Consider the following 18733-nt stretch of genomic DNA (forward strand, 5'->3'; position numbering starts at 1 on the left):
TGTGCATCTAACATTTATAAACTCAGTTTAAAGGCCTCTAACTCTAAGCGGCATTCTTTCCACAGGTCAACGTCGGAGCTATCAAATAGTCTGCAATATTCTTTAACATCTAATAGAGTATTTGTATTTGTATTTTGGGTTTTTGGCACATCGGTACAATTTAGGCCATGTCGTGCCCGTAATCCCTCAAGGGTTACTCTTGCTTCATACCACAATTTTAATATAGTTAAGTCATTAAAAACAAGGTCTATTCACAGTTCAAATAGTAAATGTAGTAAAAATTTAATAATTTAATAAAAATCCTTAGTAAATATCTGATAGAGTTGAAGTACTATAAAAACCACATTCATTAAGGCTAGTTTGACGGGCTTATAATTAGGGCCTGATTTACATCAGTGCCGGACTGTGTAGTCGATCATACCCTCCCCATTAAAAAATGAGGTCTAACTATTTCACAAATATTTAGTTTCAACAAAATATTCCTATTAGCTTTTATTTAAGTTTAGGAACAAAATAGAATTACAGTTAAAAAATCAATAAATATGTTTGTTTCTTCACAAACGTGGCTTGCTTATACATTAGCAAGTATTAGCAATTGTAATAACATTGAAGCATCAAGAGGAAATGTGCCTCTCCAAAAATCTGTCCAGGGCCTCTATCTAGTAAAATCTGGCACTGATTGTACATTAAGTAAGTATAAGGTAAATCTTTGCTGGTGGAATTTCAACTATGGCATTCTCTGCATGTCAAGAAGGAGGTTTTATAAAAAGAACTTGGAACGTATTGTTTTAATGACATTTGCATTGTTAACATCCCTATTATGTATTAATCAAGAGACCTGTCGGTAAACAAATTATAACTTTAATATAGCGTATTTTCATTCTTACAGCTTGCTCAGAGTGCTATGGTCCAATCTCATTTGTGGACAGGTGGGGGGGGGGCAGGGAGTATCTGGGAGAAGGTTTTTCAGTGCTACCTTTAGGTGCTCAGTAAAGACAACTTGGGTGTCGAACCTCGAAACCCCTTCATAGATAGCCAAGCCAAGCCAAGTTCAAGCGCACTTAGCCTTTCGACCACGCTAATGGATGATCCGATATATTACTAGCAAGAAAAGTTGTATTTGTTAATACAAAACAATGACAGGGGCGTGGTAGCTAAGTGTAAAGACTGGGATTTTAAATTCCTGCATTTTAGCGCCCCACCTCCCCGCCCTGAGTCCGCTCATTTCTTAATTTGACATTAGTTAAAGGGGAAAAAAGGTGGTGGTGGTAGTTGTACTGGCCCCATGACACGCTCGTTAACCTTGGGGCACAGAAACTGAGAAACAGATGACCTTAACATCATCTGCCCCCCCCCCCCCAATAGATGGCAAAGTCTGAAAGGGAAAAACATACAGACCAATGACGTCACAAGTACGTTACCTGGGCACGTGCCGTTCACGCTCTCAGCGCACGCCCCGCCACACTTCTCTGTACAGTTGCCCCAGCAACCCGGGCCGAACTCTAAAGGTCCGCAAGCTAGTCAAAGAACAACCGTAATGGATAGATTAGAAAGTTTTTACAAAGCTTATCTCTGTCTGCCTGGTAAAAAGTGTGCACACGATAGTTCTCCCTCACCCATTCTCGGATCAAGTTGAAACTTCACACACCAATTCATCGACATAGACAAGACATAAATCAATAAATAAAAAATAACCAATTACACAATTAATTACTGGTAATTCAATTATTTTGTTTAATAGCAACAAGGGAAACTAATAATTCAGTATTTACTGATATGGCTAAATTTGTTGGGTTTAGTCCCCTTAAATAAGTGTTAACGTTATTTCTCCCTCACGCATTCTTCGACCAAGTTGAAACTTCAAACAATTATATATTGCTAAAAAACATTATTCTATTATTATTTAGGTATTCCTTTATCCAGTTGTACATTCTGTGGGATATGGAAAAGCCTTAGTTTGCATGCAAGGACAAAGAAGCCACACAGTGGGTATAAAAAATGGTGTCCCCCAAGGAGGAGTCCTATCCCCAACACTTTTCCTAATATTCATAAACGATCTAAATCAAAACCTACCCAAAAAAGTTAAGAGCAGCATGTATGCAGATGACCTTGCCTTAATTAGCACAGAAGAATATGTAGGAACATCGAAATTTCGATTACAAGATGCTCTTGATAAACTCAATAATTGGTCCAAAGACTGGGGCATGTCCATTAACACAAAAAAGACAACATATACCATATTCTCACTGTCAACAAAACAACAAACAATAAAATTAACATTAGATAAGGAAGCTTTAGAAAAAAATGACAGCCCTACTTATCTTGGAGTCACCTATGACCCGAGACTAACCTGGAAAAACCAAATAGATAAAACACAGAGTAAAGGCATCCAGAGACTATCCCTCTTGAAAAAATTAGCTGGCACAGATTGGGGAGCAAATCACAACATCCTGAAAAAGACCTATACCAGTTATGTAAGACCTGTACTAGAATATGGTGCCACAGCATGGGGCTCAGCAGCCCAAACCAACCTTAGAAAAATAGACAAGGTTCAAAATATTGGTCTAAGGATAATGACAGGAGCAATCAAAACAACACCCATAAGAGCTATGGAGGAAACCACTGCCCTGATCTCTCTGGATGAAAGAAGAGAAATAAAAATCCTTTCCCAATTCACAAAATTGGAAACCTTGGAGAGGCACCCACTCAGAACAAAAATCCACAAAACTGGCACAAAAAACCGTCTCAAAAGGACCAATTTCATACAGGAATCTCTAAACCTAAAAAAGAAACACCAACTTGAAAAAATTACTCTGGAATCCTCGATACACTATAATGAATCTCCACCCTGGGACGAAAGCCCTCTTCCTACTATAAGGGACCATATTGAAAACATAAAAAGAAAATCTGATTACAGACCAACAGAGCTCAAGGAAATAGTGAACTGTTTTCTACATACCAATTACCCTAGCAATCAGTGGATCAGAGTTTACACGGATGGCTCATCCCATAAAGCCACCACAAATGGAGGAGCTGGAATACTTATCGAATGGCCAGATGGAGGAAAACTAGAAAAATCCTTTGCAACTGGAGAGCTCTCTGACAGTCACAGAGCAGAAAGGGAAGCACTAGCACTAGCTGCTACCATGCTAGCAAATCATCCAAGTTCCCCTCACAGTCAGATTGTCTTTCTAACAGACGCAAAAACAACCCTCCAAAGCCTGCAAAACTCTGATTCCCCTTATATTAAAAACCTCAGAACAGCACTCACAAAGCTCAACCACAACAGCAAAAAAACTGTCATTCAATGGATACCAGCTCACATACAACTAGCAGGAAATGAGAAGGCTGACACACTCGCCAAGAGTGGGAGAACAAACTCACAAGTAAACTCTGCTCTCTATCCAGAAGAAATGAAGAAATTAATTGTAGATAAAATAAATGAGAAATGGACGAGCTCCCATCCAAATCACAAGAAAGATGATGCTTACTATAAGCTATCCCGACAAGACCAGCGTCTAATCTTTCGACTCAGGACCGGACACAACAGAATGCGACAACACATGTTCCGGAAGCTCAAAATTGGAACCAGTGAAATCTGCCCATGTGGAGTATCACCAGAAAATGCCGACCACGTCCTCCAAAACTGCTCTCTCTACCAAGAGGCCCGTATAAGACATTGGCCCCAAATCACCCCAATAGAAAGAAAACTATATGGAGAGCTCCCTGATTTGGAAACCACTGCGCAGTTCATCTCATGTATTGGTCTAGTCATATGAACACTCCAACATAACAATGAGAACGATGAAGAAGAAGAAGAAGAAGAAGCTAAAAAACATGAATCAATAAACAAATATACTCAATTAGTCAATTAATTATTGGTAATTCCTTATTTTGTTTTGATATTGCATAAGGGAAATAGCTTGTAAATTATTGATAGATTTAGTTTTATTGACGACGTTCTTCCCCTTTAGATAAGATTTTTTAATTTAAAAAAAAAAGGGTTTCTTGTTTATTTTGCCTGTTGTTTTTTTAAATCGATAGAGCGTTTGGTAAATTATCGGATTTGAATCCCAGTCAAGCTATTGTGGAATTCATTAAGTTTTTTTTTGCAAGATTGAATTAAAACTGTATTAACCATTAATTAATAGGTTTCTTAAGCTGAAAAAAAAAAAAAAAGAAAAGTTTAAACAATAAAAATAAGCCCTTGGGTCAAGGTAGACCTAATTGATTTATGTTTTCGTTGGCAGTTTAAGATCACGTGTTAAGGGGCTGGTGTCAAGTGGTAAAGAACTTGACCCCCGAACCATAGAATTTCGGGTTTGAATCCAGGCGAGGACTGGGATGTTGAACTTTTAGATTTTTAGGACCCTCAAGTCCAACGAGATCCATGAGTAACTGACATTTGTAGGTGAAGTAAACGCTTTTTGTTGTTGTGCTGGTCACACGACACCCTCAATATTCGTTGGTCACCGAAACAGATGACCCTTACATGCCCACCCCCTTTTTTTTTATAGATCGCAAGGGATATCTTTACTTCAGTTGAGAACATTGTCCATTGACTTTCACTTTTATGACCTTTTGTTAGCTGTGATGTCTAAGCATGAACTTCTCGTATTGTTTTTGTCCTGTTCTAAAGTATAATAACAGAACAGAAGAATGCAAGCCTTTGAGAGTAAATGCTACAGAAATATGCAGGGTATCAGATACCGGAATTAGAAGACAAATGAGTTTATACTTTTACAAATTAACAGACAAATGGCTGGCGCTGAGCATCTAAACAGAGAAACAAAGGCTTGAGTTGGCTTGGTTATATTTTAAGCCATGGCTCACAGAGAAAATTCATCCTTTAATGGACAGTGGATGGAGAACGAAGTAAGGGTCGCCCAAAGAAAGGTTGACTGAAAGAATGGACCTGCTCTGATTTTTCACTGCACTCCTACGAAGAAAGCCAAGGGACGAATGATGATGATAAAGGTAATACTTTTAGCAATGCTTATATGGAGTGCGCGTGTGTTTCCAAGGTAGATATGATGAAAGGGAGTATTTATTGTTAGTTGGAGAGAGGGAGAGAGATAGAGAAAGAGAGAGAGAAAGAGAGAGAGAGAGCACTAATTTAATGCTAGTCTTGATGATGACGCAAGATAAGCGGCGCTGTCGTAAGCTGTATTAAGTACGAGAGACGACTCCAGGATGCCAGAATGTAAAGACGTGTTTGTTTATTTTTTGAGAGTTTTGATTTGTTTAAATATCAGTTTATTTCATTTCATCGTAAGTTGTATTCGTCCATATTGTAATAAAAGTTATATTTAGTTTTGTTCACAAAGAAGTTATTCAAAGTTTTATAAGTTAAAATATAACACATTTTAGTTGTTAACCAGCAGTTTGGTGCTATAGGTCAATGACTGTCCACAAGACATACATATTACATATTACATAATAACATTATGCTGGCTACATTTCATCATCGTAAAACATTAGCTTAAAGGACGTTATATCATCATCAGCATCAGCATCATTACCATCATCATTATCACCAAAGTCATCATCTTTATCATAACCATTATCATCATCATCGTCAGACATTATGTGAGTGAGGACTTGAAGTACTCTCTGTTAAAACGTGGGGGACTTACGTATTGTGCACGCGACATTCTTTCCTCGGAATCCGCTTTTGCAGCCTCGGCAGGCGCCATTGAATTTACTGCACGGATCTTTACAGTTGTCACAAGTGCTCGAGCAGTCGGGACCCCATTTGTAGTCCTCACATTCTAAGCGAGTCAGGGAACAAAAACATGGCAACTTCTAGCATGAGAGTGTTTTGAGTAGTCTTATTCAAGAAATGTAATGACTGTGAATAATAAATGGGATTGTGTCACAGTCTCAGTCGACATTGCCTGTTATAATGTTCACGTCATGTTAAGAGTTTAAAAGACACGTGCAAGTAGAATGAATAAAGTTGACTTTGAGTTCAGTCAAGTCAGTCAGTCAAGCAAGTCAAGTGTTACCCTCTGTACGAGGCAGTCTAGTATATTTTTGGCCCGGGACGGACAGTAGCGACTTAGAAAAGTCGAGTAGTAATTTCAGTTAGATAGTAACTTGTGGGCAGTTGTTGCCAGTGGTCTTTTGAGACATGTAATTTTATTAGTTATTCTGCATTATTCTGTACAATGTTACCCGCTGAGATGCGGACGTGATTTGTAATATACTCTGGAGAGTTTAACGTATTGGATATATTTGATACCACTGTTATGCGGATAGGATTGTTTATTATTTCTTGACTTGTATCACTAACAAGGAGTGCAGTATTATTATTATTGTAGTAAAATAAACTTTATATTTGTCTGCTGAAACGGACTTAGGTCAGTTTATAGTATTTGTCTTGTCACGTGTCAAGAGTACTTCAGGAGACAAGAACCCAGCATTCCACGACATTCGCATTCTCCAACATTACACCATTCATCGTCATTTACAGATTGGAATGAAAGTAATTGATTAATTAATACGATAGAGATGAATGTGAGTGATTAATATGATTGGGATAAACGTGATTGATTAATATGGTAGGGATAAATGCGATTGATTAATGTGGTAGGGATGTCTGTGATTGGTTAATATGGTATGGATAAATGTGATTGATTAATACAGTAGGAATGACTGTGATTGACTAATACGATAGAAATGAATGTAATTGATATATTTGGTAGGGATGCTTGCGATTGATTAATATGATTGAGATAACTGTGATTGATTAATACAGTAGGGATAAATGTAATTGATTAATACAGTAGGGATAAATGTGATTGATTAATATGGTAGGGCTAAATGTGATTGATAAGATGGTAGGGATAAATGTGATTGATTGATAAGGTAGTGATGACTGTGATTGATTAATACGATTGGGATGAATGTGATTGATATATTTGGTAGGGATGCTTGTGACTGATTAATATGATTGAGATAACTGTGATTGATTTACGATTGTGGTGATTGTCATTGATTAAATATAATTGTGGTGAACGTCATTGAATAATATGAATGAGTCGAATGTGATTGACAGACATGACTCTGGTAAATATAATTGATTGACATGTTGGTGATTTATGTGATCAGTCTCGTCACACTTTCCGTGTAGATGTGTTTGTAATGATGATATGAGTGTGAATGTATATTTAAATATGTCAGTCTTTACCGTGTAGATTCTTTTAGTGCATCTAGAGAACGATCAGTGCTATTTACAATGGTATTATCGGTACGAGTGCTCGAAACATCTTAGGACAGGGCCGGTCTTAGGCCACTGCAAAATATGCGGCCGCAGTAGGCCCCCGCGCTTTCATAGGCCCCGCGCGAATTCTAGGTGTAAATTATGAAATTAAACCATTTTAACTTATTATTAAAGGGTTTCTGGAATTCTGAAATTGTAAAATATACGAAAAAGTCATGAAAATCTCGTGAAATTAGTAAAATCTTCTGAAAACTGATGCAAACAGACACAATTGTCATTACGGGGTGTCATTCACTATGCACAACGCCAATCCTATTCGCGATTTAAAAATAAAACGTCATTGTCAGCGTTCGTTTAATAAAAATGTAATAATATGGAGAATTTTAACCAAAACAGGAAGTTCAAATTCTTAATTTGCTTTAACAGTCACTGGCATATAAATAAAATCCAAATCTATCTCTACCTCTTAGTCGACAGTAAATTTGAAAGGCAGATCTGAATGTTTATCGGCTTTTTTGTTGTAAAACTACTATCTACTGTAGATGGCTCGTAAAGTTAATTTGACAGTGATTGTGTACTTAGTAAAGTAGGAATAAAATGAAAAGACGAATTTATTTTCTAATACAAAATATTAATTTTCGCATTATCCTTATCACAATCCAGAATGGGCCCCGCGCAATCCGTTTCGCATAGGGCCCCGTAATTGGTAGGACTGGCCCTGTCTTAGAACCTTTTTTTACAACATTAAGACTAGATTGGAAAACGCTATTAGCATTACGTTTTTCACTTCAGATAGAGGTAGATAAAAAAAAAAGAGAAATGTGTTAAGCGTTAAGGACAGCAGTGATTGAAAGCCGCCGTGGTCATCTTTTCATTTTGTTTGTATGTAAATCTTTTCAACTAAGAAAAGAAATAAGTTCATAGACAAGAATCATTGTTTTAAGGATGGTAGTCTAGGCGAAGGCTACCTGTGATGGATTATGAACTATTAAAAGTGGCAAGATAATAGATGGTGGTGTGTAAACGTGGAGGTAGAACTAAAAGGAATATACTTACTTGAGCAGGCTCCGTCTGTTCTGTCACCACAATCCTCTCCGCACTTTTTGATACAGTCACCGGTGCAATCAGGACCGTACTCAAACATGCCGCATGCTAAAATGGAGTAAGGTCTGCCACACTTAGGCGGAAGTTACTTTCTATTGGTAATTCTCACAAGTTAACTCTTTCTCTCCATAATTATTTTTGCACGTTTCGAAGGAATTCTTCATTTTGCTCATTACTATTTCACTACCCTGTTATGATTTGGCGTCAATAGCTTTGTTTTTTGTGATCAGAAAATGTTGTATTTGGTATAGAATTATAGGGAAGTGCATGCTCATTTTATATAATTCAAAGTCAAGTAAAAAAAAAATAAAAATTAAATTTAATTAAATGAGGTAAAAATCAACGATGGTATCGTCGATTAGGAGAGAAAGAGTTAATCAACTTGCCACCCCCCTAAGGCCGCTACTGCTCGGAATATCACCTTTTCAGCGGTAGACATATCGTTGACCCTGTTGGCTTTATGCCACGCTCTTTTCACGTGCACCAACATGTTTCACTATACAAGTGAATGAACGTCGAGTAAAGAAGATACATGGCGTGACATGAGGAAATCAATTATGAAAAAAAAAATCTTGAACCTAAGCCGCGGAAACGTAACTTACGTTCTTTGCACGTGACATTGGGGAACTTGAATCCTTCCTTGCAGCTGTCACACACCCCCGTTATTTTGTTGCAAGGTTCTAAGCAGTTGTCACAGGTGAACTCACACTCTTTACCGTAGGTGTAGTTCTTACACTCTGAAAATATGGTCATGAGATAGAGCTCGCGTTTTTCTTTCTTTCGGGGCAGTGCTTCTCAAACATTTACGAAAGTGTCTACCATAAGGACACACACACACACACACACAAAATCAGGGCTATAGAAGCAATATAAGCAATGGCGTCACTAGGAAGTGCGTGTTGTACGATCGTACGACTGCATCTTGTGGCACATACCCTAGTGACGACGAAACTGGATATAAGCTTAGAAAGCTGCCCACTTGAGGTTTGAAAGGGTTTTAAGAATGTATTGAAAAGGCCGGAAACAGGGAGTGAGAGAAAGAATGAAAAGTTGACAGAGAGAGAGAGAGAGAGAGAGACAGACAGACAGAAAAAAAAGGAACATTTGAACAGCGAGATAGAGAAAGAATGAACAAATGAACAGAGAGACAGAAAGAAGGAACATGTGGAGAGAGAGAGAGAGACAGAGAGAGAGAGAGAGTGAACATTTGGACAGAGAGACAAAACAATGAAAATGTTGAAGGAGAGAGAAGAAGATAGAAATAATGAATATGTGGATAGAGACAGAGAGACATAACAATTTAACATGTGTGTGGAGAGAGAGAGACACACACACATAGAAAAATAAAGAGAAAAGAAAGACCAAGGGCCTGACCTACTGTGACACAGACAGAAACAGATACAAAGAGAAAGTAAGAGAATGTGAGGAATACGGAGAGAAAGGTAGATGGACACAGAGACTGAAAGACAAAAGGTGTGTGGGGGGGGGGTAGAGAGAGACGGACAAACGGAAAGTGTAAGGGAATAGAGAGAGAGAGAGAGAGAGAGAGACAGAGATACAAGAGGCAAAGCAAAGAATACATAAAGAGAAAGAGACAGTAATAAAAAGAGAATCGGAGAGATAGCGAGAGAGGGAGAAGTAGATAGACAAGACAAAGAGCACAATGATAAAAAAAAAGGAAACAGACTAAGATTCTGATTCACCGAGAGACAGAGAGAGAAAGAGAGAGGGGACAGAGAGAGAGAGAGAGAAAGATAGAGCGAGACAGAGAGAGAAAAAGATAGAGGGAGAGACAGGTAGAGAAAGAGAGAGGGGGACAGAGAGAGAGAGAAAGATAGAGAGAGAAAGAGAGAGGGGGGACAGAGAGAGAGAAAGAGAGAGAGACAGAGAGAGAGAAAGAGAGACAGAGAGAGAAAGAGACAGAGAGAGAAAGAAAGAGAGAGAGAGAGACAAGGAGAGATACAGAGACTTACACATAGAGAGAGAGACATAGAGAGAGAGATACAGAGATTTACACAGAGAAAGAAAGAGACAGAGAGATACAGACTTACAGAGTGAGAGAGAGAGAGAGAGAGAGAGAGCAAAATTTGAGATGTGAAGGGAATGATCAAACAGGACTACGATATACAGGATGGTAGCTATTGGGAAGCAGCTAGACTTCCTTCCATTAAGGGACACTTCATTGTTCTACCTACTGGAACAGGTTCCTTCTACTCTGTCAACGCAGTCCTCACCAGGGCACTTCAGAGTGCAGTCCCCCTGACACATAGCCCCGTACTTGTAGGGTCCACAAGCTGAAAACAAAGTGTAGATCTAATAGTTTCTAATGTTCACATTTGCAAATACAATCTAAGCAATGTGAAGATTTCTCAGAAGCAATTTATTAAAGTTTTAACATTACTGCCATAATATCTACTATTATTATTATTATTTTATATAGCGCGTTTTTCAGGCTTCTTTAGTAAAAGGTTTGTAAAACGGATTACTTGTTTCGAATGTTCCTTCAACTTCCCAGTCCAAACCTCCCACAGGACGACGGAAAGGGGGGGGGGATGGCGGCGGGCAGGGTTTGAACCCAGGACCATCGAGACGACTGGACGACAGTCCAGCGCGCATACCGCACGACCGGTAAGCCACATTACGCTCGTTGAGCTATGGTCAATTATTTTTTTTTTGTGGAAGTGGAGGGGGGGGAGGTAGAATCCTCGCTTCCGATAGGCGCTCAGCAAACACAGATCTGCTCTAGTTAAAATCTCGAATCAATAATTCATTGTCTATATCAGGATTGGATATTGAGCCCATCTTATCTTATAAAATACAGACGTTCCTCAAAAAAAAAAAAAAAGATTTCGTCCCACGCGTGTCCCTAGGTCAATCTAGTCATGCATGTTAAATGTTAAATAGTCAAACGGTTAGGGCCCAATCAGTTACTTAGTTGAAGAACACACGATCTAGGATAGAGCACATTGATTCTCTTAAAGTTTTTGCTTACATATTGTGTAACGTTAAGTTCTGTCTTGTTGAGTTCGACAGTAAGGTAAATTAAACTAAATAAAGTTCCCTTTTCAGACCTTGTGGTCTACAGGGCAGATGACGTAAAGGCCATCTGTTTCTGTGGCCTACGGTTAACGACGCTATCATGTGACCAGCACAACGACCAACAGCCTTTACTTTCCCTAATATATGTCAGATACCCATTAGAGCTGGGTGGACTCGGAGGCGCCCTAAGATCCAGAAATAAAAAATCCCAGCCGTCACCAGGATTCAAAACCGGGATTCATGGTTCGGAAGCCAAACGCTTTACCGCTCATCCACCAAGCGTCCTCGACAGTAAGGGTGACCTAGATATTGGCGACTCTTGTCTGCATGCCTACGTCAGGACTATTTGAAACTATCAACATTACTAACTTTGACTATGCACAACAAGCAAACACAAAACAAGAACAAAGAAAAAAACAAACAAACAAACAGAAACACACATAACATTTAATGACATTTTGAGACTACATCATGTCAGACTAAAGCAGTGATGTGATGAAATCCTTTCTAGAAACCAGAATCACATCTAAGACCTTTCCGAAGTAACGTATATACTATTGGTGTACCAAGCTAGAACCCCAAAAGAGATACCTATCACTGACTTTTACTATCAAGGCGTATAAAGGAATCCAAAAGTCTCATGTATCAGAGACTAAAGGTCTTCCAAGTCTAAATACGGCTCTGGGTTTCACTATTATAATATACAAATATATCTTCCTTGATTATTGACATAAGCTACTAATTCGCCTATCTGCTACAGGGTACTAAACTGTTTGATAACAGTTACTACCTAGCTCTGTCTTGACCTTTCACATAGTTCAATCAACTTCCACCCACAATCCTTAAGTGAATCACCATTCCACCAATCCTAACCGTAATTCTCAAGATTCTATTTTATATCTATCTTCACCTTTATATCTATCTTCACCTTTATATCTATCTTCACCTTTATATCTATCTTCACCTTTATATCTATCTTCACCTTTATATCTATCTTCACCTTTATATCTATCTTCACCTTTATATCTATCTTCACCTTTATATCTATCTTCACCTTTATATCTATCTTCACCTTTATATCTATCTTCACCTTTATATCTATCTTCACCTTTATATCTATCTTCACCTTTATATCTATCTTCACCTTTATATCTATCTTCACCTTTATATCTATCTTCACCTTTATATCTATCTTCACCTTTATATCTATCTTCACCTTTATATCTATCTTCACGACCTGTAACCCTAAATGCCACAAATGTTAGGTGACTTATTTTTACAAAGGTTATATTAACTCTGTCTGTCTGTCTCGTAAAAAGTGTGTACACGTTATTTCTCCCACAGCCATTCTCGGATCAAGTTGAAACTTCGCACAATTATTCATTGGCATAGACATGACATGAATCAATAAAATAAAAAGCAACTTATTAGTCAATTAATTACTGATAATTATTTTTGTTGTTGATACCAGTAAGGAAAACTAATTATTCAGTAAGGGAAACTAATTATTCAGTATTCACAGATAAGGCTAAATTTGTTGGGTTTAGTCCCATTAAATGATTGTTAAAACTATTTCTCCCTCACGCATTCTCCGATCAAGTTGATACTTTAAACAATTATTTATTGTATCTAACAAAACACGAAACAATTAAAAAAAAAACTACAACACCCTTCTCAGTTAATTAATTATCGGTAACTAATTATTTTGTGTACTTGTAAATTATATATAGATAGTTTTAATGGCGGAGCTCTTCCCCTTTAAATAAGCTTTTATTTCAAAGGGGATTTTTATATTTGTCTTAATTTAAAATGTTTAAATCTCAAACATGTTTAGAATACTCTTACGCTCCAGACATCCTCCTTTTGGGTTCATGAAACCCGGGACGCATAAATTACACGCCCCTGTAAACTTGTCACAGGAATCCTGGCAGTTGTCACATCTCTTTTCACAGCCCTCGCCGTATTCGAAGTCTTGGCATTCTGTCAACAGAGGGGGGAAAAAAAACTAGGGCCTAGTGTTTCCCAAACTTTTGACCAATGTGTACCCCTTTTATAATTTTTGTAATGCTGAGTACACCTCGCCTCCCCCCAACCACACTGTAATTTAGTAACAGAACTTATTAAATGGGTATTAAAAAAAATCAGCATATTTAATGAGGTTCAATGTGTATTCCCTCCAAAGTCTTCCTGTACCCCTTGTGGTACGCGTACCCCAATTTGGGAAACATTGGCCTAGGAGTTAGTTATTAATTTTAATCTAAGAATAAAGACTTAGTGGAACACGGCGTGCATTAATATAGTTGTAGTTTCATACACGTTTCCATTAGCAGTATGAATCAGACAGACTTAAGTTCACTTAAGATATTGACAAATGTAAACTCTCAAGTTTAATTTGACCATTGCTTGTATACTAGAGACAAGACAAATGGTTGAAATCCTGGGATGACTCCGAAACTGCCAGGGGAGTCTGGCAGCACATGCGCCGCCCAAATCGAGAGGACCCGTGGTGGAGGCTAAAAAGGTCGAAACAATCGATAATAGCGCAGTGGCGTACGGAACACTGCCCCATTGGTGCGTACTTCGCCCGGTTTCGGCCAAACTTTGATGCCCGTTGCCAACACTGCGGGGAATCAGAAGAGACGGTGCTGCATGTCTTGCAAGAGTGTCCGCAGCTCCGCGAGCTGTGGGGAGACGTATCCTGTGGTACACTACTACGCCACACAGCATGTCTCCCTGCCTTGTCACCAATTGGAGTTCATCTCAGTATAGTAGAGATGTTGACAAAAACAAAAACAAAACAAAAAAACAACAACTCATAAACAAATACTTAAAAAACAAAACAAAGTTATTTTCCGACACCCAATCTTTTTTTGAACAGGGGAAAGAAATTGTACTTGACTGAAATGATGTATAAGCTGAATTAGTCCCCTTTATATGTCTCCGCTTTAAAGTAAGTTTGTAACAAACAGTAGATAGCTATTCAATTTTCTATTTTCATAAGCACTTAACAAGCAGAATGGTCAGTATGTCGGCTTGAGCCATGAGTTCAAATTCTTTCAAAAAGCGAATATGGTAAAAAATTCTATTCTTTCTTCCCCCCCCCATCCATCTCCTTATCTTATCTTACAGATAAGTGATAGGATCTCATCGCACTGAGAACGTTAGAATCTTGAAATAGCACTAAAAAAAATTGGTAGAGATTTTTCTAATTTCTAATGGCACAGATTTATTTTTGTTAGTCTAGAACTTCTAAAGATGTAATTACATGACCGATATTGACACAACTACACTTCGTATAAACTTTAATTTAAAAATTAAAAAAAAAGTTTTTCTTATTGAAAATGAGGATAATCTTTGACGATGAAGCCGCCTCGAATGTCTGACACTACTATATCGCCCCCCTCCCTCGTTCTCTACTTACTAAAAACAACACTATGTTGTGTAGACAAGGAGAATGCATTTCTGAAGCCCACAATGCACTCAAACTCTGAGGTTGTGCTAAACAATGTCCGACCTATCCATAAAGCAGACGATGTCAAGGTCTTCTGGTTAACGATCAGGGTGTCATGTGGCCAGCACAACGATCAAAAGTCTTCCCCCCACCCCCCAACTAAAGTCAGGTACCCTTAAGAGTTGGGTGGACTCAGGGGCCCCCTAACAACCCCGAAATTCAAAATTCCAGTCTTCACCGAGATTCGAGCCCAGGACTCCAAGCGCTTTGCCACTCAACCTCCGCGCCCCCGGCCTGTCTAAAGAGCTATAGAAATTTTTCCGCAAAGCCGACGAAAAAAAAAGTCTACCAGAAGCGATCGCACGCACTATGGACAGATGTTTCGACGGGCCGAATAGCATCTCCAATCTCCACACCAAACTGGCAGAGATTTACACTTGATAAAATAATTATGTTATACGTTTGATCTCAAACTGACCGGAAGCACATTTCTTAAAGACGTAGCAGTCCCCAGGTTTCTTTTCTACGATAGTCTCCGTACAGCTTGACTCGTCAGGATTACAATACCTGTGGAGATGATTTTTGAAAGCTGATAATAGCTCATTTACCGTAAATTGGTTTTCATTATATCGACTGATAGACCTAAATAAAGTCGAATGACAATCAAAATAGGGAAATGCTTAAAAAAAACATAGCTTCTCTAAGGGAACGCACAGCACAATAACCTCCATTTTTCAATACTGCAAGGTTTATCTCCTCCTTTTTATATAAATAGAAATGTTCATATTACCACTAATTGCTTAGATAAAATCGTATTTTTTTTATTGATTCATGCATTGTCTTCGAGTATGAATTATTGTACAAAGTTTCAATTTGATCTCAGAATAGAAAAGGAAAGAAAAAACGTGTATAAGAATCCTCCCGGACAGACAGACAGACGCAGCAAGTTAATATAAGCTTCGTAAAATTTAAGTGAAACTATCCACATTTATACAAGTTAAAAAGGCGTCCCAGTATCTTAACCTTCTAACTGCCTTTAGATTCAGTATTTCTATCTTAAAGACCCACAAGTAAGGGTAGTAGGATTTTCATTTTTGGCGGAAATACTTTAAATAGTTCTTTTTGTTTCCCCAATGTATAGAATAAAGAAAGTTTTGAGCAGAAAAGGAAGCACTAGAACAAGCACGCTAGTAAATCTCCCAAGCTTGGCAAACTCGTATTCCTAGTTTATATGACACGACACAGGACAGCACTTAAACAGCTCAACAACAACAGCACAAAAAAAAAAGAAACCAACTTTTATTCAATGGATAATAGCACATATAAAACTATAAGGAAATGAGAAGTCTGACACGCCAAGTGTGGGAGAACAAATAGACAGTGAAAAATTGCACTCTATGCATAAGAATTGAAGAAACTAATAGTGAACAGAAAGAAAAAAGAGAGTTTGAGTTTGAGTTTTGAGTTTAGGCAGATCGGCACCATTTAGGCCATGTCGTGGCCGTAATCCTTTAAGGATCACTCTCTCTTTATATAACAAGGGCTAAACCCTATACAGTTAAATCATTAAAAACAAGGTCTATAATAACAATAGTTACAATAGTAAAGCTCTCATTAGAGTTATTGGATAATTAGTGTGCAGTTTTGTAGCACAATAAATTAAATATCTAAGCTCTTTGAGACTTGTATTTAAAAAAAAATAGTCATCTTTTAGTTGGCAACAGGGGCTCTTTTAAAAAGCGGCCCTTTATGTTGAGAGTGGAAAGTTTATCGTTAAAATGTCCCAAATGTCGTGCATTTTTAAGAAGTTACTACATCAACATGTGAATACTGACCAACCTCTCTCTAGTAAAGTAAGGGACAGCGCAATCACTGGTACAGTGCCATGGTGTCCAATCAAGATACATCCTGCGATCTGAAACATTGGATGAAATCTCAATAACAGAATTTTTAATTATTATTATTAATATAGCTTTTATATAGCGCTACTTTCATGCTTATAGCATGCTCAGAACGCTTTGGGTATCTTGGAGTTTGTTAGGCGCTCAGTAAACACTTCTCTGCCCGAGTCGGGGGTCGAACCTCGATACCCCTTCTAGGTAGCCAAGCCATGCCAAGTTCTAGCGCACTTAGCCTCTCGACCACGCTTCCCACTAAAAATTCAAGATCATTAGCAATGCTAATACATTTCTCGGAGACCTACTGTATGTTATGTAAGGGGACACAATTAGGATTTAATTATTTGCTTCGGAAAAAGGGGAAGTTTGGTTTTTGAGACAATGACGTGAGTAGTAACAACAAGACTAGGTTTTAGGCAGAGCGAAACATCAGCCGATGTAAACAGACTACTTCCAGGACGTCTCAGAGATAGGAAAACTTTTATGAACGTAGAGAGTTAGCTGACATTCGATGGTTCCCTTCCTTACTATGAAACGTTATGTTCGACATTCGGTATCAGAGTCGACTAGATTGTATTGATTGTTCGGCCTTTCGCCGGTGTTAATGGATTTCGTTGAGTGTTAGTTGTTTTAGACACCGCGGAAGCGCCTAACAAAGCAAGTATTTCTGTGAGTGTCATTTTGGGAAGGAGTTCACTCAGAAGCCTGAAATAAGAGATTGGCTTTTCACAGATGTCTCTGTCGGACGTCTCTCATCAACTAGATGATCATTTTAGCACGTCTCACTTAACCCCGCCTGGGTTTATGCATCCCGGCGAGAGATTCCTCCTAATTCCTATGCTGTACTGCCACTAACCATGAAACAAGTCACCACAGGTTGTGACGTCCGTCCTCTGTGCAAAAAAAAATGTAAAATGTTTTACATGTTTCGGATGTTCCTTCAGAGTTGAAGATAATTACTTCCTAGTCCAAACCTCCCGCAGGACGACGGGGGATGGGAGCGGGCAGGGTTTGAACCCTCGACCATCGATAAATGTGAACGACAGTCCAGCGCGCAAACCGCACGACCAGGCAGCCATCCATCCATCCAAAAAACACAATCAACCTCAATAAATTACGCAGAAATTAATTGTTTTATTTTTGACAAAGTAAGACACGCAAAAAGGTGCGCCCCTAAACTATTTTACCCCAGATCTACCCCTCCTTTTATCACATTGACTTTCCTAAGCTTCGACACAGTTGCCAACTTGACAATCTGGGCAATGTCTCTGTTGTTCTATTCAAGTGTCATGTCTATCAAGCTCGTTGATCTGAGCTCCTTTCATCTTGCGAGGCGGCCAGACTATCCCTTCCTCAATCTCTAGACCAGCGGTTCTCAACCTTTTATGTTCGGCGACCCCTTTTCACAATCCCCCACTCTGCCTCGACCCCCCCCCCTCCCCGCACACACACATACAGCAATAGAAGAGTAGACAATAACAATCCATATTTTGGATCGTCTTAGGCGACCCCTGGCAAATCGTCAATCGACCCCCAAGGGGGTGGCGACCCACAGGTTGAGAACCCCTGCACTAGACCTTGAGAGCACGTCGATAAAAGCTTTCCATTTAGTCGTAGAAGGCAAGTGATGTCAAGCTGGTCAGTTTCTATACCAACGGTTCACTAGGGTGTCATGTAGCCAACACACATCTTTTACTTATCCCCCCCCCTAACGAATGTACCAGAAATATGGGGACGTTCTAAACCAGGGGTTCTCAACCTATGGCTCGCGACCCCCTTGGAGGTCGATTGACGATTTGCGAAGGGTCGCCTAAGATCATTGAAAATATGGACTGCTATTGTCTATTCTTCTATTGCTGTGTGTGTGTGTGTGAGGGGTTGTGGCAGAGTGGGGGATTGTAAAAAGGGGTCGCCAAGCATAAAAGGTTGAGAACCGCTGTTCTAAACCATGCGAAGTTGAAAACCCCAGTCTTTGGGATTCACTCATGACCCTGTAAGTTTAAAGTTAAAGCGCTT

The 18733-nt window shown here is 38.8% G+C and overlaps 1 protein-coding gene across 3 annotated transcripts in view; it reads right to left on the bottom strand.

Moving 5' to 3' along the window:
- The window catches only part of LOC106058234 (uncharacterized), a 62407-nt gene that overhangs the window by 2863 nt on the left and 40811 nt on the right, over nucleotides 1-18733 (bottom strand). For 2 of the 3 annotated variants that reach the window (XM_056017731.1, XM_056017732.1), the window contains exons 19-24: nucleotides 16659-16734; nucleotides 15298-15386; nucleotides 13214-13348; nucleotides 10525-10623; nucleotides 8932-9066; nucleotides 8282-8377 (exon numbers count right to left, since the gene is read on the bottom strand). In XM_056017731.1, coding sequence (XP_055873706.1) covers nucleotides 8282-8377; nucleotides 8932-9066; nucleotides 10525-10623; nucleotides 13214-13348; nucleotides 15298-15386; nucleotides 16659-16734 — 630 coding nt within the window. Of the gene's footprint in view, nucleotides 1-1421; nucleotides 1518-5636; nucleotides 5772-8281; nucleotides 8378-8931; nucleotides 9067-10524; nucleotides 10624-13213; nucleotides 13349-15297; nucleotides 15387-16658; nucleotides 16735-18733 lie in introns of all 3 variants that reach the window. The other variant, XM_056017730.1, reaches the window with a different exon arrangement.

This window comes from Biomphalaria glabrata, chromosome 18, assembly GCF_947242115.1.
Source record: "Biomphalaria glabrata chromosome 18, xgBioGlab47.1, whole genome shotgun sequence".
NCBI lineage: Eukaryota > Metazoa > Mollusca > Gastropoda > Planorbidae > Biomphalaria > Biomphalaria glabrata.